The 26,678-nt window shown below is 34.4% G+C and overlaps 1 protein-coding gene across 2 annotated transcripts; it reads left to right on the forward strand.

Annotated features, from left to right (window-relative positions):
• The first annotated feature begins 651 nt into the window (after nt 1-651).
• LOC123564597 (protein TBATA-like) lies at nt 652-24,785 on the forward strand. Of its 2 annotated transcripts, XM_045358300.2 has the most exons (9): nt 652-873; nt 13,084-13,295; nt 15,829-16,065; nt 16,398-16,669; nt 17,050-17,131; nt 17,836-17,992; nt 18,836-18,936; nt 21,545-21,584; nt 22,437-22,574. In XM_045358300.2, the coding sequence occupies exons 2-8, from the start codon at nt 13,085-13,087 to the stop codon at nt 21,577-21,579; spliced, it is 1,095 nt and encodes a 364-aa protein (XP_045214235.2). In that variant the 5' UTR covers nt 652-873; nt 13,084; the 3' UTR covers nt 21,580-21,584; nt 22,437-22,574. The 2 variants fall into 2 exon arrangements, with proteins under 2 accessions (XP_045214235.2, XP_045214234.2); XM_045358299.2 differs by lacking the exon at nt 21,545-21,584 and having other exon boundaries at nt 22,437-24,785.
• The last annotated feature ends 1,893 nt before the right edge of the window (nt 24,786-26,678 follow it).

Below are 26,678 nucleotides of genomic sequence, written 5' to 3' on the forward strand. Positions count from 1 at the left end.
GACGGAAGACCGATCCTGCAGTCGCCAATTTTACTAAGCATCAAATTTCTTTTTAAAACCATGAATATGAAAACATCCGGCTACCACAGAGCTGTATTTCTTTTTTATGAATGCCGGTCAGAGTTTGAATTAGTGCCCACGGCGACGCCGTGGTCCTTGTTTTCTTTGGAGTACGAAAGCGAGCAAGATGCGTACAGTTTTAGAAACAACAAAACACAGTTTAACATCAATCGCTCGAAGTCGCATTGGGACGAACCAAATGCTCTAGTTATCTAGCTCTTCTAGCAAAGACACTACAAAGGAAATAACCGAGCCACATCAATCGGTTGGCCGAGCCATCAATTAGGCCTAATACTCGTAAGAGTAGTGCTGTGCACATATATATCTTTACTGGTATGGAGCAAAAATAAACAAATTATGAAACACTTTATTGTTCCAGAATAACTGAGATAGCTTAACCTTATGCTCAATTTATTTTAATTAATATTTTAAACTAAAAGTTTATTATACACAATCAATTTCAACCTTTGTCACGAAATATTTAATACCTGTCATTGATCTGTTATTTTATTTCAATTACTTTTTCATTCATTCCTACACAACTAATATCGTATTTGGAAATGGAAGGCAAGATTAAATAACTAATCTATCCGCGGCGACTATTATATCGTTAAGTCACTCATATTAATCACTAGGACTATCTATATGCTCTAGTGTTGCGTCCCTAGTTACGACCATTTGTAAAATCGCTTCGGCTAAAACGGGTAGTTCGGATAGAGTAGAGACGTGTTAACTTCTGTCTGTTCTGTTTCTTTTATCTATTGAACGGACACTTTCTTTCCATTATAAGCAGGGATAGGATTTAATACAAAGGTAAGAAACGTTATCATTAATTCACTAAATGCCACCTTTCTCCATTTTACACCATTGTTAAACTGATAAAAGAACCATCTTATTCTATTTATTTGCCTATCTTTCAGTGTTTATTAAGAACTGAATCCATTTCAAATGATTAGATCCTATGAAATGAATCGAATGATTTAATATTTTGCTTAAGTAAATACATGTTATCTAGCAGCAACAGATAGAATAGATCTTTTCTATCCATTTTGATACCCCTATAATAGCAGTTTAGACTTTTTAACGAAAGCAAAATATGTTCATAAAGTTGTTTTTTCCGTAAAGGAAGACATGCTGATTTTTTTTAATCAACAACAAACGTTTCTTAGCATTCTTTATTCACACACTAAGTCTGTTTTCAATTTGTGGTGTGTGTGTGTGTGTGTGTTTTGTTGTTGTTATTTTTGTATCTACTGTTTTACTATTTGTTAAGTTAAATACACACATTTCTATGGTAGTGTGTGTATTGGGACCTTATAGTCTTTCTATTGTTATACATGTTGTAAATTTACGGTAATGGGCTTAAGGCCTATTATTGGCAGTACAAAAGATTTGGATTATCTATTTGATATAATCTTTATGCATATATGGTGTATCAGTTAACAGTTCCAATACACAAACTGAAATACTAAACGTAAAAATATTTGCAAGATAGCTGTAATTGGAAGTATGTTACAAAAAAGGAAGAAACTTACAGAAATACAATTGGGCATTCTAATGTCCTATGATAGGTACTAGCATATGAATAAAAAAATGACCTATTTTGGTACCTATTTCATAGCTATCATTTTTGTTAGCGTATTGCATCCGTCTGTCCGTCCGTAATGTACTTAACTACTATATACTTTTACTGTGGTATCTCTGTACAATATATGCATCATTGCATGTATTTTGTTTGTTGTATATGATGATGTACATAATGATGAGACTGAAATAAGTTATCTTATTATTACTGTCAGAAAGGAAATTATTTTAGAAATGAAAAAAAAGTATTACAGTTGTTTCCTACAATGTGTTTGAACCATTTGAAAGCTATAACTGCAGTTATTTGTCACACTGTCCCCGTCCTGTAAAAACTGTGGTTGGAGAAAATCACAACTTTGAAAACAAACTGTCATTCAAACGCGATATCACTAGTGTAACTGCTAATCTGACAGACCACTTTTTCATATCAATAAGTTTGAAAACTGCCAAATTAACACCGGTAGCATTTATCTTTGGAAATATTTCAAAATATGTACATTACGATTTCTGGTAAGGTAAATGTATATTCTACAAATGTTTATGACTGTATTTAGTAGAGAAAAATAAAAACTTGTTTTTTTTTTGTGCCCCCCACTATGAGTGGTGGGGGTATATAGATTTGGTCTTTTCCGTGCGTCCGTCTGTCCGTGCGCCCGTCCTTGTGTTTGTGTGTCCGAAAGAAAGTTCGTGACGCGCCTAGCTCAAAAAGTATTTGATATAAATTGATGAAACCTTGCATGAGTCTTTGTCATGAGATGAACTTGCGCACCTCCTATTTTTCGTCTGGTTCCGCCCGCCCCCTATATCCTGAGTTATGGCCCCTGAAATAGTCAAAAATGCACATTTTCACCTTGTGAGGCGCCTAGCTAAAAAAAAAAAAAGAATTTGATAAAAACTGATGAAACCTTGCATGAGTCTTAATCATGATATGAACTTGCGCACCTCCTTTTTTTCTGCCCCCCCCCCCCCCCCCCCCCCCCCGCCACCACCACCCACTATTCCCAGAGTTATGGCCCAGGAAATAGTCAAAAATGCACATTTTCAACTTTTGACGCGCCTAGCTCAAAAATATTTCATATAAATTGACGAAACCATACATGAGTCTTTATCATGATATGAACTTGCGCACCTCCTATTTTTCGTCTGGTTCCGCCCCATATTTCCAAAGTTATGGCCCCTGAAATAGTCAAAAATGCACATTTTCACCTAATGGCATGCCTAGCTCAAAAAGCATTTTATGTAAATTCACGAAACCTTGCACGAGTCGTTATCATGATGTGACCGTGCACAATTGGCATTCTTCTTGACAGTTTAGCGCTAATTACAGAGTTACGGCCCTTGAAATAGCCAAAATAGTGGATTTTTTGATTGTGATGCTCATAGTTCAAAAAGTAAGATTGCAAACATTTGAATTATTGCCCCTTATTTGTGACAAATGTACCAGTGGGGGTACACCCTGTGTCCTACAGACACATTCTAGTTTTATATATACTTGAAAAACACAAACACTCCTTGAACGGTAGGTATGCGTTATTGAGTACAAGTACCTTTGACTAAAGTATATTTAGCAATTTTATCCTATAAAAACAATGAAAGATAAAGAAATAGTTTATATAAACACACAAGGTGTTGTAACAATTTTGACTTATCATATCAGAACTTATCTCAAACTGTCTACATTCACGTTTTAATCATTAAATAAAAATTCCAAACTCAGTTTTCTGTTGGCCTTGTGCGATTGGTAAACAAAAATGAAAAAAAAAATCTTTGATAAAGTCTCCCTCGATTTCTTAAATAGATACAATGCCGCAAAATGATTGATTTGATCAAGTGCTTTGCGTGAGATATATCGGTGATATCCGCTGGTATAAATGCGCGCTTGAAAACTCGTGCATTTCGAATGGAAATTCCATTCAACGTGAAAATGCATACTGGAAATTGGAAATGTTCGCGCAGTAGGTTGTTAATTAACATCAAAGCATGTTCACTTAATAATGCTGAGCAAATGTGGTAAACAGGCCTTATAATATGATAGAAAATGGTTTTCGCCGTCGATATTTTTTATTGCATATTATTGGATATTGCAATAATAAAAGTTGCTACAGCTGATATATTGCGGAGGATAAATGGCTTATAATGCTTCGTTTATCTGCATCATGTAGCGACAATTCCAAAACTGTACAATACATTTTCCAAATATTTATATTTGTGGGGTCGGGTGCGAAAGTGCGACGAATTTAACCGTTCATGAACTTATACCACCCCATTGCCCTTAGAGTACAATTCCTTTACAAGATACTTGGCTTCCGTTTGAACGACAGATCGGAACAATCACAAAAGGTTGCCCGCCTATGCATATTTAATATTTGGTTTAATTTCTAAAACCGTTTTAAGCAATGTTTGCACATACTGTTAGTAAGTTTATAGGGTCAGGAAGTATATTCAAGGGATTTAAATGAAAATTCACATATAGACAGTATACACCTTGTGATGAATAAATACAGTGCGAAATAAGTCAGACATTTTGGGGTTTTTTTTACGACTACTTATGAAAAAACACAGTAAAATTATTATAGTGGTGAAACACCTTGACTTAGCTGAAAACATCCTCAGATGCAGTTTTATAATTACAAACTGAAACACCGCCTAAGAATGCAGTATTGTCATTGGTCAATCTCTAGCGTCCCCCCCCCCCAAAAAAAAACCCCACAAAAAACAATAGGCGCTAACGTTCCTAACTCGACTTTGTAACCTTTAGGTTTGAATAATAACTTAATGTTTTTACTTTGGATAGGAAACAAATCTAAATTTAGCAGCTCGTTTCTAAACTGTTTTTATAACACCGGTTATAAAAAATGTTGTTACAATTGATACTTACAGGCTCAGTGTTTGTTTTCTAGATATCTAACCTACGTACTATTAAGAAACCGCGGAAATCGCCCCAACAACATTCAAAATCACGAGCTAGGTTTCGAGATCGGCACTCTTCTTGCTTCATCATTGCAGGTATAAAGGAGCATTTTGCATGTTTCTCTAACTGGCAAAGGCTAAAAGGCTCTTCAATAGCAAAACTCACAAGTCGTTTAATAATGCAAAAACCATTCTCGAAAATTTTCGTCTGCTTTTGCGAAATATTTAGCTGGAAACGTGTCTGTCCACCAAAACAAATCAATATTTATTTGTCTTTTGGGACCAGTATATAATAAACTAATTGGCTGGAGGTCTTATTTTTATAGCTTGACTCCGCAGTGGTATATTGAAGGCCTTTATAGACCCTTCATGAAATATTCAAATGCTAAATTGTAATGATAAATTACGGGGCTAAGTCACTCAGCACGAGAAAACATTTTAAACGTAATAATATGTATCAATATTGAATCAACAGACGATAACGATTTGAGATTAAAACATGCCTCTTTAAACCTTACGCATGTTTCTTTATTCAAATATAATCCATTCAGATCTTAAATGCACGAAATATGTACGCCTTATGGATCTATACAGCCCGTAGCGAAATCAACGGCTTACCTTATACAGAACGATTTTTGTTTAAAGAATTTCAACAAACATTTTAGACAAATTCTATAAAAGGAAAGATTAAACAAGATTGACGTGCTCTAAAAGCATTCTTAAGGAAAATATATATTTGTTGCTATTCACTTGACAGCGTTCCTTTCAATACGTATAAAAAGACCTATAGACAGTCGATTTGTGACTTCTGAACCAATTGCGTTTAAATAATTCAATCAATAATTTCATGAAAGGAATTTATTATTGGATCATTTTGCATCAATTTTATAATCCTAATCGAAAAAGTCTGGACTCGTTGGTCCGGTAAACATTGCGTTTTACTAAGATCTATAAAACAATTTCTGTCTTCGTGCAATTTTACAGTTATGCAAGAACTTTTTTCTTTCTTGGTCCTCATCTACTCCACATTTGTTCTCTGTTTGCAAATGACCAGTCATGGGTCATCTTAGATATTCTGTCATCTAACTCCATAACTAAAATGTAATGTTTTGTCCGCTGAGAACGATTTAATGCTTTTGAACCCGAAGATTATGTTATGCTAGGATATCAGGTCCTCTCAGTCTGTAGGCGAACCACTGCTAGAATATTGGGTCCTACTTAGTGCTATGGCAGTTTCTGTGTTTAACTCGCAAATGATCCAGAACACAGATCTTTGTTACTTTAAAATACCAAGGCGACTGCATGTCCGCTTGCAAATTTTATTTCTTTCAAATTATCGGTTATCTAACGGCTAAGAAACTATAGGATCTTTGGCAATTTCCATTTAAAAGGGATCCGGTACAAAGGCAATTCCTGTTATACATCCTTTCTTTTACCTACTTTGGGTGCTCGACAACTGATGCTTGATTCTTTTCTTCTAGCAATACGTCTCCAACAAAACTGATCGGTTCTTTTGTTTTACGATGTTGGTCCTGTCACAACAGACGCTCGTTTTTTCCCATCCAGCCATGATATTTTCTGATCCCGAAACGCAAGCGGTTTTTTTTTGTCAGAATGTTTTTGCAATGGATATGTTTTCGTTACTTTTTATGAAAAAATCGACCATACTAAATCTGTCTTAATACATTTAGTGTTCACAAGGTAAGACTATACTAATTGGTTAACATATACCTAGCTCTGTACAGCCCATCATAATGTTCATTGGTTAAAGTGTTTCGCATTATCATCAAGATCTCTAACTTCATTGTAAAAAAGTCAGTCAAAACAGTTACTTTCATTCCATAATTTCTAGCCGAAGACACTAACCCTGAAGTGCAGGGGATTAGTCAATATTTCTGGAAAAAAAGGACTATTTCTAGGGTCATATCAGGCCCTCTGCTGTTTATTTTCAATATTTGAGCATGGACTTGCATTTTATGGCACAATTTTATAAAGGTAAAAAAACTTGTATGTGTCGTTATCAGCCAATCAAGACTATTCTGCAAGTTCCCTACCCAAAACCTATTGGTTCACGTATTTAATGAAATAGTGGAATATCCAAAAGGACTGTGCATATGGACTCTTAAATTATCAACAACAACAACAACAACATTACCTTTATTAAACTCAAATCACAAAGTGACACAAGAGTATACAGTAATACATTGTATATATCTGAAAAATGTGACATGGTGTAGAAGCTACAAAAAAAAGACAAAATTTACATTGACTTGAGATATAAGATACAATATATTATAGATCTACACAAATAGAAGAAAAAAAAACTGAAAAAGAACTAAAAAGCGGATTTCATTCAAGGAAATGAAATGAGGGGGAATGTATACTTTGACCTATTTTTTTTTTTAAACATATTTAATGCACACGCGATCTAGAGAAACAGACTATAATTTTGGATTTCCAAACAATTCTATTTAAATAAATCTATTTTGATTGGTCGTTATGTCACGCGCTGTGTCAATTGAAACTGTGTCAGTTGTGTATTAAACCCAGATACGGGTCAGAAGCGTGCAATTTATTCATAGACAAGAAATTCTCGTTTAAGTAAATTCAAAAGGAATAAAAAAGTATTTTAAATCTATATGACGCGGTGTGAGAGTGTATATTATCAATCTTCGCAACGTGGCTTTATTGAAACAACGCACCACTAATGTCAATACAAAATGCTCCTAAATAAAAGAATGCTTTCAACAAACGTTGGTCAAATAAAATACATATTTCATTTTCTTTCACTAAATAGGTGTGATCGATTTTAACAGACATAAAATATTCGTTTAGTACATTGAACATCAATTAAACCTTTCATTTTAAGTATTGTGATTTTTATTGGCAACGCGTGGTGCTCTTCTTTTCACATATTGATTACAATTGTTATCTCTTTGACACGGAACTTTTGTATTTATAAGACTATTTGTCAAATCAATTTAATAACATAAGCTTTTATTGATCTTCCAATAGCAACGTTAAGTCTTTTGAAACAAACCGTAATAAAGCGAAATACGGGCATTACACCAAACGAAAATTCTAACGCCTCCCTTACTAATTTTGCAATACCTTTCATAATACTAATAGTACAATTAGAAAGTTCTCACACGCAAGAAAACTATGCTGTCAATAACATTTAAACTAAAACAAAACGAGAAATGCTATGCTATCATTTTATTCAGTTTAGGACGTGGCTGCCTCTATCGCATTTTAATTATTCTTTAAAATATACATAGCTGTCTAGAATTAATTTACAAACGGGCGTAGTTCGTTAAAAGAGAGGAATATCATGGCAAAAACAAAATACCCTCTTTACCCTGCCATACTTAAGAAACAAAATTTTAATTAAAAACTTCTTGTCCATATGTGTTACAGTGAAATATCAGTATCTTCACATCTGTTTCCTTATAAATAGAATTTTTAGCCGACTGGCGGCAATTGGTTTTGCCTTTGCAACCACTGCAGACAAAGATCCGTGCAGGCTGGATTATGGTCTTCACTGTTCGCTGTTCAGTTAGTCAATTTTCAGTGAACACCCCTTTGAATAATAAGTGGCACTGCCGAAATTGAATAATGGACCAGTCCATTTTAGAAATTTAGTACGGTAAATGTTAATAAAACAAAACAGTCATCTTTAAATTGTCGTAGAATGAATGAAATTATGTGATTGCATGATTCGAGTTTTGAAATTTTGGAATGTTATTATTGTCATTATGCCCATATTTGTCTAAACGCGTAAGAAAATTAATAAATATTCTATTAGTATTTATGAAAGATATTGCTAAAGTTAAACGTTTTGCTAAGTGTATAATGAACTCCTTCCCATTTGCGTGTGGTGTCGCATTTTCAGTTTGCCTTTTATCGAGATCAATTAAGAAGAGCAACGTCTCTTCCAATCCACTTATAACTGACAGCAGAGCTCTATTTTCTGTGTTATCAAATATAATAATTATGTCAGCTTGGAGTTTTTACAACATTTAAAGAATTTAATGTTCAAACCGAGACGGAAATGCGTATAAATCACTTAACCTTTACCCTGCTAAATTTCTAAAATGGACTGGTCTATCATTCAATATGGGCAGTACCGTTTATTATTAAAAGTGGTGTTCATTGAAAATTTACAGACTGAATGGCGAACAGTGCAGACCATGATGTGAAGGCTGATCTGGGTCTGCACTGGTCGCAAAGACAAAATCACTTGCCACCACCAGGCTAAAGGTTAAAAGATACAGTATGTGCACACTTTGTTGAAGAAAATACATTTAAGACACACAGAGATTATTTCTATAGATAGTTAATGTCGAAATTTTATTTCGAACAATCACTTAAATGAATAGTATACATTTTAAAAAGTATGTGCCGAGGCCTCGTTTTCAGGGTTTTTTTTCATTATACATTTAATTGCCAGAAACATTAAACGTAAATGCAAATTCTTTATAGTCGACCCAAATCGACAATTTAGCTGTTTAGGAATTGTAATTAAATCAAAATATCAAAATATTTAAATTACATGTCTAGTTGTGTTACCTTTACATATATGAATGGAGCGTTTTCAAACGTTTTGAATAGATCAAGGTTATCTTGAGATCTAACGCCTGCTAATTCTGGACTCAGATTACTCGATACACGACTGATATATGCTTTGTAAAACGTACATAATTGTAACAATAGTACAAGAAATATTCAGCTTGGCATGGGATATTTTTCAATGTAAATTGCCCTTTCAAGTTATGAAAGCAACGCAGCAGCTGTGGCATCAGAGAAATGTGGACACCAGAAATGCGCTAAGGAACATGTGAAGAGAGGAGCCATGCACTATTTAAATTTTGACAAGTTTTTAGAGGATCGAGCCACTATTTAAATCTTGATATCTTTCATACACGAACTACCCTGATCCTGAACATTTTCTCCCAACCGTTTCCTTTTTACAACGTATCTGATAACAAAAAACTTCAGCTGCTTTCAATACCTTTGCGTGAGATTCTTTAAAATCAGCCTGACTAACCATGTCTTGAATATATAAAATTATACTGCTTTCCCTTCCAATATTTGTTCTTGTCTTTTAGGGTCCGTATTTTCTTTTGCCGTTGCACAACGCGAGACACTGAATTCTCATTGCATGATACTAGTAATCAAATTCACTGCGGACCAACGTGAGTGACTTGCCTTTCACTGCATGATAATCAAATTCACTGCCGTACGACGTGATTATCAAATTCACTGTAGCACGACGTGAGTAACTGTCTACTGTTGACTTGCCTTTTACTGCGTGGTTATCAAATTCACTGTAGCACGACGTGAGTAACTGTCTACTGTTGACTTGCCTTTTACTGCGTAATTATCAAATTCACTGCAGCACGACGTGAGTGACTGTCTACTGTTGACTTGCCTTTTACTGCGTGATAATCATATTCACTGCAGCACGACGTGAGTGGCTGTCTTCTGTTGATTTGCCTTTTACTACGTGATTATCAAATTCACTGTAGCACGACGTGAGTGACTGTCTACTTTTGACTTGCTTTTTACTGCGTGATAATCAAATTCACTGCAGCACGACGTGAGTTGACTTGCCTTTTACTGCGTGATAATCAAATTCACTGCAGCACGCCGTGAGTGACTGTCTAATGTTGACTTGCCTTTCACTGCGTGATAGTCAAATTCACTGCAGCACGACGTGAGTGACTGTCTACTGTTGACTTGCCTTTTACTGCGTAATAATCAAATTCACTGCGGTACGACGTGAATGACTTTCCTTTTTACTACACGATACATGTAATTAAATTCACTGCGGTACGTCGTAAGTGACTTGCCTTTTACAACATGATAATAAATTCAATGCGGTACGACGTAAGTGACTCGCCTCTACGACGTAAGTGACTCGCCTTTCAGTGCATGCGCTAATCAAATTCGCTGCGATACGATGTATAAAGGAAAATAGGAAGTGTTTGTTTTCTTGATATGCATGTAAAGTAACTGTTTAACCTAGCTATAGCAGAGATATTGCTTTGATTGCATGTAGCATGCTAATATCTAAATTGTTTTATCGAACGGAATTTTAAAAAATCACAGGAATGCATTCAATATATGCATGGTGCACGACACTGATTGAAAGGCATTACATGCTCTAATCAAATCGATCTTAGTTTTACGGAGCGCACAAATGCATCTCATGCCTGCTCGTTTGTATTTTAAGGAACGTTTAATATGCTTTTTTACCTCTCCAAGGTACAAACTTACTGACATATAATTTTTGCAAGATATCTAATAGATAACCAAATATTTTGTGCAGAAAGGATTATATAAACTGTTTTGAAATAATAGTTACAATCAACATTCGTCCAACTTTTTTACCAGTAACACCTGTTTTCTAGATTTACAATTTTTACAATGTCATATATTCAGTCTATGCCAAACTTAGTGGAAATAAACAGGTTAAAGATTTCTCCCGATGTATAGGCGTGTAGCTTTAAGACTGTTAAGAGAAAAACTACTAAAACTACTCCAATACTGTTTTCTCAGATACCGTCAAACATGTGTCAGAGGCCAACTGTAAGACTGAATATAAAACCACCTTAGATACTTTTAGTCTAAAGTCTGTAATAAAGTCCACTTGTGGCTATGTAAAGGTGGACTTTATAGACGGTTTCGAGACTGTTTCATCTGAGTGTCATTTCTTTTGTTAATTAGTATAACCTGTGTAACAAGCCTATTATTAGCTTTTATTCATATGGTGCCTAGCTGTATCTGTAGATAATCTGTATTGAGGTTTCATGTAAGTTAACCCTAATCAGTCGGGTCAAGTGTATTCTCATATTTATTTTCAGTCCCGAATTCGGTCACATGGATATCTGTGTGTCATTTCAATATCGTTTGATCTGAGAGAAAACCCTACAAAATAATTAATAGTTTATTATGTGCCTTACGTTTTCTTTTGTTTGTTTTCCTTGTATGTATTTTTCTTTTGCTCCTGTCGCCTATACAATTTGAGAATACGACACTGAAATATAATTTTGAAAACAACTTTTTGGCAATACATTGTTGAGGTATTTCATATTTCAGTTGGGAAAATGTCCCGCAGATTAACTAAATAAATCTATGTAAATAACATTATCTCACATCAATATATACGGACTTGACTCTCGAACCCTAAATGTACTGACAATTGATACGTTGTGTCCCATTGATAAAATAGACCTAGTGTAACACTATAACTTTTTAAAGATTTACAAAAGATTAAAGCTTCCCTAATACCATCTTGAAACCTTTCAGAAGACTTTAATTGTTGTATGGTTTGTCTGCTACACTACAATATAGACTCTTGTAGTTCATTCCGAACACCCCATATTGAAAAGTCTATTGAAATCTTAAGAGAAATAAATATCATATACGCCCAGACACTTTACATACAATCACATTAACATTTAGACATAATATTATGAGGTATTGCACGCTCGCGCCCGCGGACTAAATTTCAATCATGATTGTGAATGTGTTTGTGGTTAACGTTTCTAAAATGTAAGTACGACAGGGTTTTTTTTTGCAATACAGATTTTTTTTTATTTCTTATCATTTCCATTATTGAGAATTAATGGACTTATTGAACCTTGCTTTTTTCGGTCATAAAACAAACATTGGTGTGGTTATGCTGGATTCACCAACATTATTTTTTCAGTTGTAGGCTTACATTTTTACTTTGAAGTTTGGTGATGTCGTAGTTCTGTTGGTGATGTAGCTTAGACATGAATCAGAGTTTTTGACACAGGCAGTCCCGAATCTGAGTTTTTGACATAGGTAGTCCCGAATCTGAGTTACTGGCAGAGAAGGTCTTGAATCTGAGTTTTTGACACATGTGGTCTTTAATCTGAGTTTCTGACGCAGGTTGTCTTGAATCTAACCGGATCTGATGTCTTGCAACGGCTGTTGTTTAAAGTCAGTATACAAAATGAAATATTTTTGAAATATATAAACCGCTAAACCGCGAAATATTTCAAATAAACAAAATATTTGAATGCACATGTATTCTATTTTCGAAAATTATGCGACAGATTACGTTCAGCTTTAATGTTTTTCAAATAATGAAACAGTATCAATAAGGAAATTGAATATACCTCTGTAGAGCAACACCCTATGGGAGATAAAATATTGACAGTTATGTAGAGGTTGTTGTTATGGAGAGGTAAATTTGATAGTATATTTCATCTTAGGGAAATTTTGATGATGTTGTTATAGAGAGGTGTTTGCTTAAGAGAGGGCCGCTCTGGAGAGGTTGTACTGTAGGTATTATTTAACACTTGAAAAGGGTGAAAATAGTATTCTCTTGTTCTCATGTAGTATGAATGTAGTATGAAAAGGAATAGACAATCCTTGTAAATGTGGTATGGTTAATATAGCAACATCGTTTTGGACATTACAAAACATTCATCTTTATATATTGAGATGATAAAATTACTGAAAAATAAGAAAATAAAACATTTCCATTTTTCACAGAATGTCAACAGAAGTGTTCAAGCCCACAAATGGTGCCGACCTCGTGACCAGAAGTGCCATCAATGAGGGTTATGCAGAACCTGTGGACTCGTTTAAGAAATCAACAAATAGCCGACCGTCAACACAAGGAGGGTACAGATTTGGTCAACTTAGTCAGAATTCATTTTTCACCAGACATAACCCTCATCCTGCAAGAGTTCGACATTTAAAAGGTAGTTCAATCGTTTGGTTGTGTAAAGTTTATATAACATTACATGCTTATTTAAAGCGAGTATAACATTCCATATGTGAACTGAATGTCATATCAGTTGAACTGTTGGCCATAACACAACTTTTAGCTAGTCTTCTTTTTTCTAAATTAAATGAACAAAAATGTAAGGCATGCGACCTGTGCCTTTTCTAAATGTCTTGTACCATAATTCTCTTGAACACCTGTGGCAGTGATTAACAAGCACACTGTGAAACCAGATAAAATATGACAAGGCTTTAATATGGGTTTTGAACTCATGTGTTTCTGCTTCAGCAAGAACTTGCAATTGAATTTAAAAAAGCTAAATAACCATTTGATACCGCTATTATGCTATAACCACTATGCGTTGTGATTTGGTTATTTAGTGTTCGCATCCCTTTGCGAGGAGAACGTTGTACATATTCTATTTCTCTATTTCTCTATTCCAGCAATATTTAGTGTTCGCATCCCTTTGCAAGGAGAACGTTGTACATATTCTATTTCTCTATTCCAGCAATATTTAGTGTCCGCATCCCTTTGCAAGGAGAACGTTGTACATATTCTATTTCTCTATTCCAGCAATATTTTTATAAGGAAATATACTAATGTATTCTTTATCGTTTATATTTGGAGTCTTATAAAAACTAAAGGTAAAGGTCTTGTTTATTATAGTGTCACCCCTACTGAAAGGGCCAGTCAATTTGGCTTATGAGACACCTTTATTGTGCGTACCAAATACCTCCCAACTCCTACCATTATGCCAGGCGCCAGGCGGATAGAAGCCGGTAACCATTCATTTAACTAGCTCGCGGCTTACGAACCGGCCTTTTCGGAACGAGTCCCATTGACAAACATCCCCCGGACGAACGCTCCCCTGGGGCTCGAACCTTCGACCTCCCGATCCCGAGGCGGACGCCTTAACCACTGGGCCACGGTGACCGGTGTATGTATATGTACCCAAACCATGTTGTGAAAAATAAATTGAAAACTATAAATTCATGTATAAATTAAATGATTAACTAATAATATTCCAGACATGTAAGAGAATATTTCTCTATATTTCCATAAACAAATAAAAATCATCCTATAGAGTCAACACTCATCTCATTTTACAGACCATGGGGCAATTATAAGTGTAGGAAAACAGTTTGCTTCTTAACCTTTGAACTCGTTCAAGTATATAAAGGATAAACACTGTGAACTGCACTTCAAATGCTACTGAAAAAAATCGCATTGAAATGAAAATGCAAATATTCCGTAATATTTCAAAGACAATACTGGAAATCTGTAATTCTAGGCACGAAAAAAACGTCATCGACTAGTGTAACGTAACGTTACGTTACGCACATAACATATGCCACAATCATGTAACGTACGGAAGAAATAAACACACACAGGAACGCGTAACCTCAGAAACACTGCTTGATTTAGGCGTGAATTTATATTAAACAGAAGTTACCGTGAATAACAGCTTTAATTATGGGACATAGATTGTCATATCACACAGAAATATTCCAAATTTTAGTTTTGAAATGTTTGCAAATCGTCTAAGTCACCCGGAGTGTTTGTATTTAAGTTTAAATCAATAATTACCATCCATATGGCAATGTTTGTCAAACACTTCATTATTTTGGCCTACTTGTGTTTAAAAACTGTTAGCAAAACGACCATATTGATGAAAATACACTTGAGAATGTCTGATAAAATATTCAAATCAGTGCATGCCGCATAAATACATCTTGTGAAAAAAAATCATATCAGAAACGAGCAAATATTTTATGATATACGTTGATGAATGTATGCTAATAGCTGCACGAGTTTTGAGTGTCCTTATATACTTCAAATTGACCTCATCTTGCAAACATTATCTAAAACTTTAATTTCATTAAAAGTCGACTTGGTATCCAGGGCGGTAAGGTTATTTTCAACGGGTATTCAATTTAAATCCAGGACTTTAGCTTAAGAGATTACACGTGCTAATCCTACAGCAGTCTTTATTACCATTATGATATATCTTTATTACATTTTCTCATTCTTTGACATACATTTAACGTATAATGGTTTTGTAATGTTTATCTTGGAATAAGACTTCTAAGCTGTATCTCTATAAATCAAACGGGAGCAACACACTTTTGTCAGTGAAACAATCGAGCAGCTGACAACTCTTTTAATAAACAACTTATGTCATCCGTACATAATTTAAAGAAAGTAATATCAAAATGCATTTTCATTTCTTGCTATCCCCGTTAAATTTTTATTTCATTATATGAAACGTTGTGTCTTGATATACACATAGATGATTACCTACACGAATTTCCATCTTTTGATGGTGGGGGAAGACTTCAGGAGCCCCTACATGCATAATTTCATCACAGTCGGATCCACCATTTTACGTGTACAAGCCAGCTTAATGGCTTCCTCACCTACCGTTAAGAAAATATATTAATTCAAATTAGAACTTATCACACTGCTCAACTTCTGATGTTTATTTATTCCAAATTTTACATTTTATATAGGTCTGTTAGATGTTCCAATATGCGCCGTCAACGACGATGGCTATTTCTCCAATCCACGATATTCTCTACAGTTCCCGCCAAATTATTTCAACCAGAAGAAATTGCAGAGAATTCCAGTCAATGCCATCAACGTCAACTCACAACTACACCCTATCAATACTGTCACTGGTCTACAGTACTTTACTGGGCTTACAAACTATCCTTTCAGAGAGCGGGCGGTGCCAAAGGTGGGGCTTGGTAAGTCAGTTTTAAGCTATTTTCACAAGCAAGCTAAATTAAATTAGGACTGCAGTGGGCTAAAGTGTGCTGTTGACTAGAGTATAGTTACTTCACTACATTAGTTGTGTGGTACTCATATCAGATTTTTATCTCCATATAAATCCAATATTGATAAAAAAAAGTAATTTATCTAAGAGTAAAAGAGAATGCATAACCGGTGCGCGACTCCATGACGCATGGGTATAAAAATTGCTAGCCTTTTCCAAGTTAGAAATAGATGCGTTGTTTTCACTCATGTCAAGAGATTGTCAAAACAAATTCCGAATAGTATAATTTATAAAACAATTTAGTGCCAGTCACTGAGGCGTGGAGAGATGAACTGAAGGCCCTTACAGACGCTTTGCAAGAAGCACAGCCTGAACAACCCAAAGAACCAAAACTACTAGAAAGACCAAAAACACAATACTCAGAAACAACAGGGCGTCTGATCCCACCGCCATCACGTGCAATGTCGAGGGGTTCATCTAGACATGGATCACGACAGGGATCAAGGGCGGGTCAGAGAGACATGTTCCAAAGAAATTTCCAACATATAACAGAAGACCCGGACATGGAATCACATGTGAGTGTGTCATCCAAAGTTGTGACACATATACATATTTTCACCTTTAAATTAGATTAAATGTAAATATGCTGAAACGGAAGAAACCTCCCAGAACTACTAATTATGAAAATTTTTTATTACGAAAGACTAATTGCTCTCATGTTATTTGAATCTATTTGTACACAGCGCACTTGAAGTTGAAATACTGTACATCACTGCATTTGTAATGAAGTTGGAATGATTATTACCACATTTTTCACTTATTAAATAATTGAATGAGGCTTTAGACACTTATGAATACGTCATGATACGTCAACATTGCGGCAGTTTGGTAACGTCGCTGATAGTGTATAGATTCTTTTCAATGTATCAACACGTATATATCTTTATTTTCTTAGGTTTTAATGATGCTGTGTCAGATTCTACAAACAGAAGATATAAATGCTGTAAAAGCTTGGTTATGTTCTGCCGGAGAAAGAGGTAAAAAAGTACAACATATTGTTCTAAACGATAATTGAAGCAACGAAATGTAAAGAATTATAGGTGTTACGCTAGCCCTATAAAATGTTTTACGCTGTCAAAAAGCATTTCATCAAAACGTTTACTTGTATAGAAATAATTTTGTCTCAAACGAATGTAAAGTTGTGCCCACTTGGCTTTGTCATAATAAACACTTATTTTGGTAGAATAAGAAAAAAGCTTGTTCTGGTTAACATCCACTGATTAAAAAATACCTTCGTTTTTACTATGTACAAATACAGGCGATCCTAATGGCGCATGTACACTTTTTGTAAAATTGCGAAGTTAGACTATTGTTAGAGTAGGCGACTGCTGAAGATGTTAAGAAAAACTCTAATCTGCTATGTTTGTTCGATTATTTTGTTTGGTGACACAATTATAAGTCATATGGCGACTTTCTAGCCTTTTATGGTGTAGGAAGGCACAAGGGACCCCTCCGGGCATTAACATGAGCGGGCATCTGGGTAGAACCTTTGACTTTTCGTTAGCATGCTGGATGTTTCGAACCAGCAGCAGTGAGGGACAAGTGGTTCGAAGCACTTGGCCACGGAACGGAGACCCTATCAAACTGCATTGTAAAAGCAGTATATATATTATAGAAGATCAAAAATCGTTAAAAAAGTAAGTTAGGATAGGATGTCTAAAGAGTTTTATAATCTTTTCAGAAAAATCCATGGTACTTGAGATGATAAGAACGGCTGTAGGTTCAAAAGAAGACTATTTTGAGAGACAGTTTAAACCAGAATATGTAGAAAATTACAACGTTCCTAAGCTACCACCAATAAATGAAAAAGATGATGGTAAACCTAAAACAGTTACCAGGTTAATGTTTATAATTATTATATAAAAAGAGATAATTCCATAATTATTTATTTGTTGTTATTTCCAGTTTATTTGGTTGATTAAAACTGACTAAGTATAACATTTCACTCAGTTTTGATTGTCTAATCCGAGTTTTAGTTACATTCACAGCTAAAACTGTGACCATGTAAAGAAGTAAGTACTGTGAAATCATTTTTATTCGCGTAGGACGAATTTTCGCGTATTTCGCGCTAGGACCGATGCGCGAATTAAAGACCGCGCTTTTATTAATTTTTATTTTATTTTTTATTTCTAAAATTGAAAATGCGCGAATTAAAGCCCGCGCGAAACAGTCCTTTTTCACATATGCGCGAAATTTCATGCCAGCGAATTTAAATGATTTATATCACATGGACATCAAGTTTTCAGACAGAAACGGCTGACTTTAATCAACCAGAGAACTACAAGCTAGATGAAATAAATCACTTAGTGGAAAGGATTTGACTGTGCTCTTAAGTGAAATTATTCACATAATGGCCCTGAATACTGAATAGGCAATGTTTTCACCTAGATAGTTATAGTATGGTCGCATTCAACACGACAATTCGGCCAAAAGTTGCTTGTTTTACTGAGGTCACCATAATAACAGATGAGCGTCATCTATAGGAAAGGTTATTTTGAATTACATCATACTGTCAAACCAAATTTAGTTAAAATATTTCGTCTCAAAGGGTCATCAGGGCTTTTGGTAGAATTGCAAGATTTTGCAACACGTATCGGCTATGGAGAGCATCACTATATGGAATCTATATCTGTACTTCCAAGTTAGGAGATTATATTAGCTTTTTCTTCTAATGTTTCCAGATTGACGGTAGAGGATGACGGAAGTGAGCACGTGGAGTCATGGAAACAGCCGGCTGGTGCCACGTGGTCCCAGCAGCAGTCAACACAACAGCCAGAACCAGGTAAGTTTCTATGATACAATGTTACTTTGGCAATATAGATTATCATTGTACTTTGGATTTTGTTTTTAGTTTTACGATGCAAACGTTAGACAATAACACACGGCTACTAAACGCTAGCGCCACCACCAAATTGTGGTGATAAGGAAATGAGCTATCGACATTTCCGTGGTGCAGCTATCGCCCGATTCTATTTGTTAACACGTGAGTAAAATTTATATTTTATCTTATGTTTTTATTGATAGAACTTTTTTCGAAAATCGGAGAATGTAGTTCCGTGTAACAACACTTTTACTACAGGTTGGCTGTTATTTCATTAAAATATTATGCAAATTGTGGTGTCAGGAGCTTTTCTCCCGAATCTGACTGTGGCACATTTTCATATCGGCCAGTATTCGAACACCATTCCGATGAATAGAAACACTGTAAGAACATACCTGCGCATGCAAATGGTGCAGAAATGATAAATAATCATATACGCACACACCATGAATAATAGAATCTCGGGTTAGAAGAAATATACCAGGATTTTTAAAAGTGGTGGCGCTATAACTCTAGTGATGGCGCTATACAGTAGTGGTGGCGCTGTTACGACATTCAATAATACGAACTGCTGACGCGTCCGGAACAAAACAAAAACAATATTTTTTCTAACTGATAGTTTTCCTGCAAATAATTATGTTATTAAAGAAAGAAAAACACGATCATAGTTTATTTACCTTTATGAAACATTCTCTATCCAAGAAAAAAATGAACAAAATACTCACAGACCCTTGGGACTCGTGTAGTCAAAGTAAATATTTTCCTTTGTTTAAAATGTTAATGTAGAATTATTTCTAACCTTTAAATATTGTACTTAAATACAAACGTAAGTGTACTTTAAATTCGGGTAAAGAAAAATAGTAGCAATACCTTTATTTCAAACGAAGATTTGTGTCCAGGCAATAATTCGAGGATAGTGTAGAATTTATTTTTATCTTAATATTCTGAAAGTTACTTCCCTTTGTTTTTATACGTCTTTTGCATGTCAAAAAGACCTTACTTTCACAATTTTTTTCTGAAAAGTGAATACAGTACATTTTCAATTCCAATCGGTTAAATATGATTATCAATAGAGCTTAGTTGTACAATCTGAATCCATATATATGTAGATTATTTTATGTATGTATTTTGTTGAGTAACGTAATTTTATTATAGTGTGGATAGGTTGATATCATCGATTATTGTAGAAATTTCCGTGGATTGCAGACAGACATTTTCATATATTAAAATTGAATATATTAGCCACTAATCATATACAACAGCGCCACCACTACAGTATAGCGCCACCACTTGAGTGATAACGCCACCACTTTCGAAAATAGTCGTGTTTTAACTTTTTACTGTGTTTTTCATAATTCTTTGATGTATAGGAATACGTGTAATTCATTTCTACACCATTTGCATGCGCAGGTATGTTCTTACAGTGTGTCTAGTCATCGGAATGGTGTTCGAAGACTGACCGATATGAAAAAATGCCACTGTCAGATTCAGGAGAAAAGCTCCTGGCACCACAATTTGCATAATATTTTAATGAAATAACAGCCAACCTGTAGTAAAAGTGTTGTTACACGGAACTACATTCTCCGATTTTCGAAAAAAGTTCTATCAATAAAAATATAAGATAAAATATAAATTTTACTCACGTGTTTACAAATAGAAACGGGCGATAGCTGCACCACGGAAATGTCGATAGCTCATTTCCTTATCACCACAATTTGGTGGTGGCGCTAGCGTTTAGTAGCCGTGTAACAGTAGAATAATTCATTTTGTAACAGCAGTGATAAATCGTGTTTTGATGTGTTGAATCATGGGTAAGAAATTTCAAATACAAAGTTGTCTTCCTTCCACTTCCAGAAACATAGCAAGTGAAGGGGAGACAACCCGTGTAAGACTTACTGACCGATTCAAGGTCACTGGACGATTCTGAATATACTTCAGCATTATATAATCTTAATTTCAAATAAGTTCTCCAAGAATAAATGTGTCACGGTACTGACTTGGTCACGTGAGGGAAGGGAAGGTGTCAGACAACCGGTTAGCTCAGTCGGTAGAGCAGTTCGAGCCTCGGACTGACTGCACATTTTTCTCACCCATTGACATTTGGCGCCCAACGTGGGGTCGTAGCATGCTTGCATGGTCAGTCTTACAGGTTAACGCTTGCAATATTATGTACCTCCAGAATTCGAGTACGAATTTCCAGTTTGTGGGGGTGTATGTCACGGTATGGACTTGGTCACGTAAGGGGAGGGAATGTGTCAAGCAGCCGGTTAGCTCAGTCTGTACAGCATAGGGTCCCAGGTTCGAGGCTTGGACTGACTGCACATTTTTCTTACCCTGTGACAAAATTTACGGGATCATGTTTTTCTATATTAAACAAGACGATTGAGTGGCCAGTTTGTATTATTTAACAAAACAAACCATGTAATGACTTAATTTGAAGCTGTCGTTGTCATGTTTATTTCAGAAACTAATACAGTGTCATACAAAGGTTGTCTTCTCATAAAGAGTTTCTTAAGAATGCCTCTTAAAACATCTTCCTCTTACTTTTGATAAACTCTTTCCATTCCAGAATATGAAGATTTCACTTGTTTTCCTGATTTCTAAAAATGGTATTTTAATTTTATAAAAATTCAAGGTACAAAACGTGTGGATTGCAGTTTTTTGCCAGGCAGTTTCCCCAGTGGTCGAATGCACACTATATCATTCTAAACATCTTGGCTAGTGTTCAGATCAACGTTCTAACATATATTTTAGGTTACCAACTAATATATTGGTATATTATCTGTGGCTGGAAATTCTCGAAATTGTCAGATATATTTTCTCGCAATGCTTTAGTGTGTGCCCTCCTTGTATATCTGAAAATATATCTGAATTTTACAAGGAAGCATATTCAAAAGGGGTTCTGTTTAAACTTTTGTTTAAACTTAGATTTTCTCAGATCAGTGCAGTCCAGAAACTGGGAAAATAGAAAATATTTAGTTTAATTCTTATAAATAAGTTAAAACGTTGGTGAATGCGGGCCAAAGCTCACAAAATATCCTCATAATTCTGCTCTACATTATCATGTTTTACTTTTTGCACATAAATCCCATTGTAAAGGGCCTAAACTGTTTACAAAATCTGTTTATTTCTGACATATATTTGCTTACAGCTTTTGGCTTTGTACTTTGGTGAATGAATATACTATTATTCCTTGTGTTTGATATTATCAATGGTTGTGTAAGAATGAAAAATAGGTTCAAAATGTATGATGAAATATAATGCTATCTTTGTATTCAAATGATAAAAAAATGATACAATCTATATTAATCAAACGATTGATTCCTAAGGCATCGACACCTACTAAAATTATACTACAGCTTGATTTCAGTAGAAAAAAACAACAGTATAAACAAATGCAAAGTGTGTTTTAAACGACATCTTCTTCATATAGTATTTAAACCCTACATCTTTTTTTTCAGACAATTTCCGACCACCAACCTCTGATGCATTTAGAAAAACATCCGGACGTCTAAGAAGTCAACAAAATGGCCGCGTAGCGACACCAAAAGCGGCACCAGCACCGGAGCAAGCAGTACTTAGATTAACTACATCCGCACAAGGAAATAGGCCTCAACTACCTGAACCTGTTGCCCCAGCAACGGTAGAACAAGATCAAGAACCAAGTTTAAATACATTTTAAGGGTCGAGAAATAGCTTAAGCTGACTTGCATTATAACAACATTTTTCAAGTTAATGAAAAGACACAGTCTGGAATTTATTTTCACAGAAGTAATGACTGGCGATAGGGTAATTGTGTAAAATGGTCAGTTATATTTTCCAGCTTTAAAATTACAGATTTGAACCTGTCATTGTTTTTGTACATTTCATATACAGAATTGCTTAAAAGCATGAAAACCGTGCAGGCGGTTTTCATATTCTCAAAAAAAAATGTTTTAATACGATCTATTTATTTTGAGAAAAAAAAAAACATGAAACTGAACTTAGAGATGTTGAAAAAATATGGAGATTTATTTCGTTTGCTGAATAGGGTTTATTTCATTTTGCCGGATGCTTTATCCAATGATTCTTAAGTTCAGTCTATCTTCTATTATTGCTTAAAGACTTGTCTTCAGTTAAATATATTTGTGCACTTTTCATTCAATGAAATATACATAAAATATCTCTTCTTCTACTACAGTTCAGTCTTCATAAATGAGCATGTACAAAACGTGTTTTATTGTTGATCTTTTTAGTTTATATTTTGATAAATTTTGCCAATGTTAGATATGCCTGTTGCTAGATTTACCCGTGCAATGTAACCAGCATAGCTAACTTAATTACTATCAGTATTAATTAGGATGTTCGAAACATTTAGTCACGAATTGTGATTAATTTAGTAAGTGCGCTTATTGCTAACTGCTCAAATGTATAAGGAACATACTAAAATAATGTTGGCGTAAATTGGTCTACCATGTTTAAGTACTGGTTGCAGAAATTATTTATGTATGAATACGTACCTTGACTTTATCTTTTACGTTTCTCTAAAGAAGTTACTTCTTAAGTACGATTACAGAAAAGTTCCAATCGAATACATTTGTAAACACGAAACATACAGGGTTTCAATCATTACACATTTTGATGTGTTTGTCATTCTTGGACAACGCATATTCAGTTTTATTACAGTTCTTGCACTTTTATGATAATATTTTAGCACGTATTTTAAACGTATGTAAGCGTCATTTATTACTCATTATTTTTGGTTGTGATTATATACAAAAACGTAAGTATGAGTATGTATGTATGAGTGTACGTCTTTATGCCTGGGTAAAAAGACAATTGTACCCACTGACATTAAGAACATATACGATAGTGGTCAAACATATACGAAACGTGAAATGTGATTCAAACTAACTGAATATTTGCTGATTTTCATACATATAAACTACATATCTTCGTTTTGATCACAAGATCGAACAGTTAAATCAACGGCAAAAGGGAGGTAACTGCTGTTATGTCATTTTTATGTAATATTCCTGTTACATTTTGTTGTGTTTGTTTTTGTTGTTATTTATTACAGCATTTTTTACTTTGTAAATGTTACCTTTATCTATGTTTTATGTTAAAGCTTAAGCTGTGACCTTAGAAATATTGTTTTCAATTATTTGTGTACAACTTTTGTAATATGTCGATTTCACTTTGGGTATTTAGTTCATGAAATTATTTTGATCCTCTATTGTATTGTATGAGGATCAGCTATTGATCATTTTGTAAAAACAAATAAAATTGTGTACATGAATAAAAGTGCTTCCTAAAATGTACACACACTCTAAACTTTTAGATATATTGCAATGTAGCGCTATATAACATCCAAAATATATTTTGTTATCGAAATAATGTGATAAAATGCATATACCACTTTGTCTAGTAATAACCGTAAAGTAGTAAACCATGTGACCCATAGGCTGTGAATTAAATATACTTATGAATAATTATTTCGTACTTTGCAAAGTATTTGATGTATAGTGTAACGTGACTGTGTGTTCATTACACGGAATTGCGCTAGTATATGTATTACATATAAGCATCATGTTAAAATCGTCTTGATGAAAAGTATGCATGATAACGGTTTCTAAACGATTTTACTGTAAACAAAGTAATTCAAACTTCATTAGAGGGCCGAATTAAGCGTGATCTGTGATAGATTTGTATAATGTTCGTGTCTGTAAATGTTTTTATTATAAATAGGTTTTATTGTTTTGTATTAATTATTCTTCTAAAATATATATTTGAACCTGTCATATACAAATAAATCTGTTTGCAAAAAGGTGTTTTCCACTTTCCATTTGTCATTTTTCTTGCTTCCAAAAGGTCACTTATTGCCAGAACAGCAGTCTGTTTACGTGCCGTGTAACTGCCTTGGTGATTTTGTCTGTTTTTTTGGGATAAAGGGGTCACGCTTTGTTTACAGTATAGTTCCACTTCTGCCAATGCTAGGGGACGTAATTGCCTAAGCTACACATTCCTTCATTGCGTTCTATGTTACAAAAGGGATATATTTACAGGAATCCCAGGAATTACTACATGCTGGCAAAATACTGACAATGACGTTGATGGTATTATAATCTATGCAACAGAATAACATTTTGAAAAACATGAATTTCAAAAGGACGCTTAGCTTGCATTTAAGTGTTGTATGAGAGTTGATAATGTCTGTCTCGATGGTCAAAGAGGTGGACATAGATAAAGGTAGCAAACTAAACAAATACAAAGAATATTTCCTATGTACTACAAAAGTGTATAGCTTTTTGCGTGGAAATTGCAACACTATTCACAAACCTTACCAAGAAAGGTAAATTACATTTACATGCCATAAGGAGAAGAGCATGCACAATCTCAGTAAATGTTGACCAGTTACTAATACAAGTGCACATATTACAATTTCAAGACTTTTCCATGTTTCTTTCCATTTAAAACTGGGGTTCTAGCCCCACTTCTTCAATGGATCAAAGATGGAATATTAATAATTTTCTTAATTCGCCGTAATATGTTTAGATACGTGGAAGAACATGCACACTTATCCCAGGAATTTGGTGATGAATGTACATTTAATTTCCTTTATCAAAACTGTGATAAAACAAACACTATAAGGTACTTTCCTAATCTCGTCCAGTTTCTTTGAATTTTAGATTTTATTTTGTTTATTTACGTCTCATCAATGTACACACATATAATATGATTTGAAACATCACAATTATAATATTAATCTATACAAAACTACATTGACACTCTAGGCAGAGTTATAAGAGACAATATGGTATCACAGACACAGTTCAAATACACTGACAAACATAGATAAGTGTTTTAAAAACTAAAAGGAAAACACCATTGTAAATCAGTTATAAAGAAGGAATGTCTTAAATTACTGATAATAAAGTGAATTTATAAATGGGTGTTACTACACTAGACAAAATGGGTATAAACAATGTTTCTGTATTGTTCTTATTGATCATATATTTCTGATAAATATATATATACATTTATAGTTTATTCATTGATTAATATAAGCGTTTTAAAAGCAGATAAAACAAACTGACACAAGATTTCTTAGATAAACTAGCTGTATATTACAAGATTGTAAAAAGCCTTAAAATAAAATGTGGGAATAAACGGTTTAAGAATGACTGAAGAACTGGTATTTGCCAAAAGCATAATAATTACCGAGTAGTAATGCATAGAACACCATTATATAATAATCATACAATAACCAACACATATAAATAGAAGTCATTGCAAATTAATGAATCTTCTATGAATCCCACCTCCACTCCCACCAAAAAATACCGCATCATGTTTTCAACAATGACAATTCTTCAACCATCATAAAACAAAACCATGATAAAACAACACAAATGTTAGTTTATTTGTACAGCAAATTGTTCCTAGTTTTTAAAATCATACAGCAGGTTTTGGCAGTAACATTGACTATAATTATCCTTGTTGGAGAGCACAGAATTCAATTTCTCTTGGTTATTAAAATTCACGTAGGTATTATTAATTTCAGTAGCCTTAGCATTGAGTTCATTCAAACAGAACATGCATTTCATTTTCAACTGACATTTTACATATTGGGCAAACACGCTGATTTTCTGGAATGTTTTCATACCTTCAAGTTTCTAACCTAAGGGGAGAAGCCCCACATCGGAATGTAACAAAAGCAGATC

The sequence above is a fragment of the Mercenaria mercenaria genome, chromosome 2 (assembly GCF_021730395.1).
Source record: "Mercenaria mercenaria strain notata chromosome 2, MADL_Memer_1, whole genome shotgun sequence".
Taxonomy (NCBI): domain Eukaryota; kingdom Metazoa; phylum Mollusca; class Bivalvia; order Venerida; family Veneridae; genus Mercenaria; species Mercenaria mercenaria.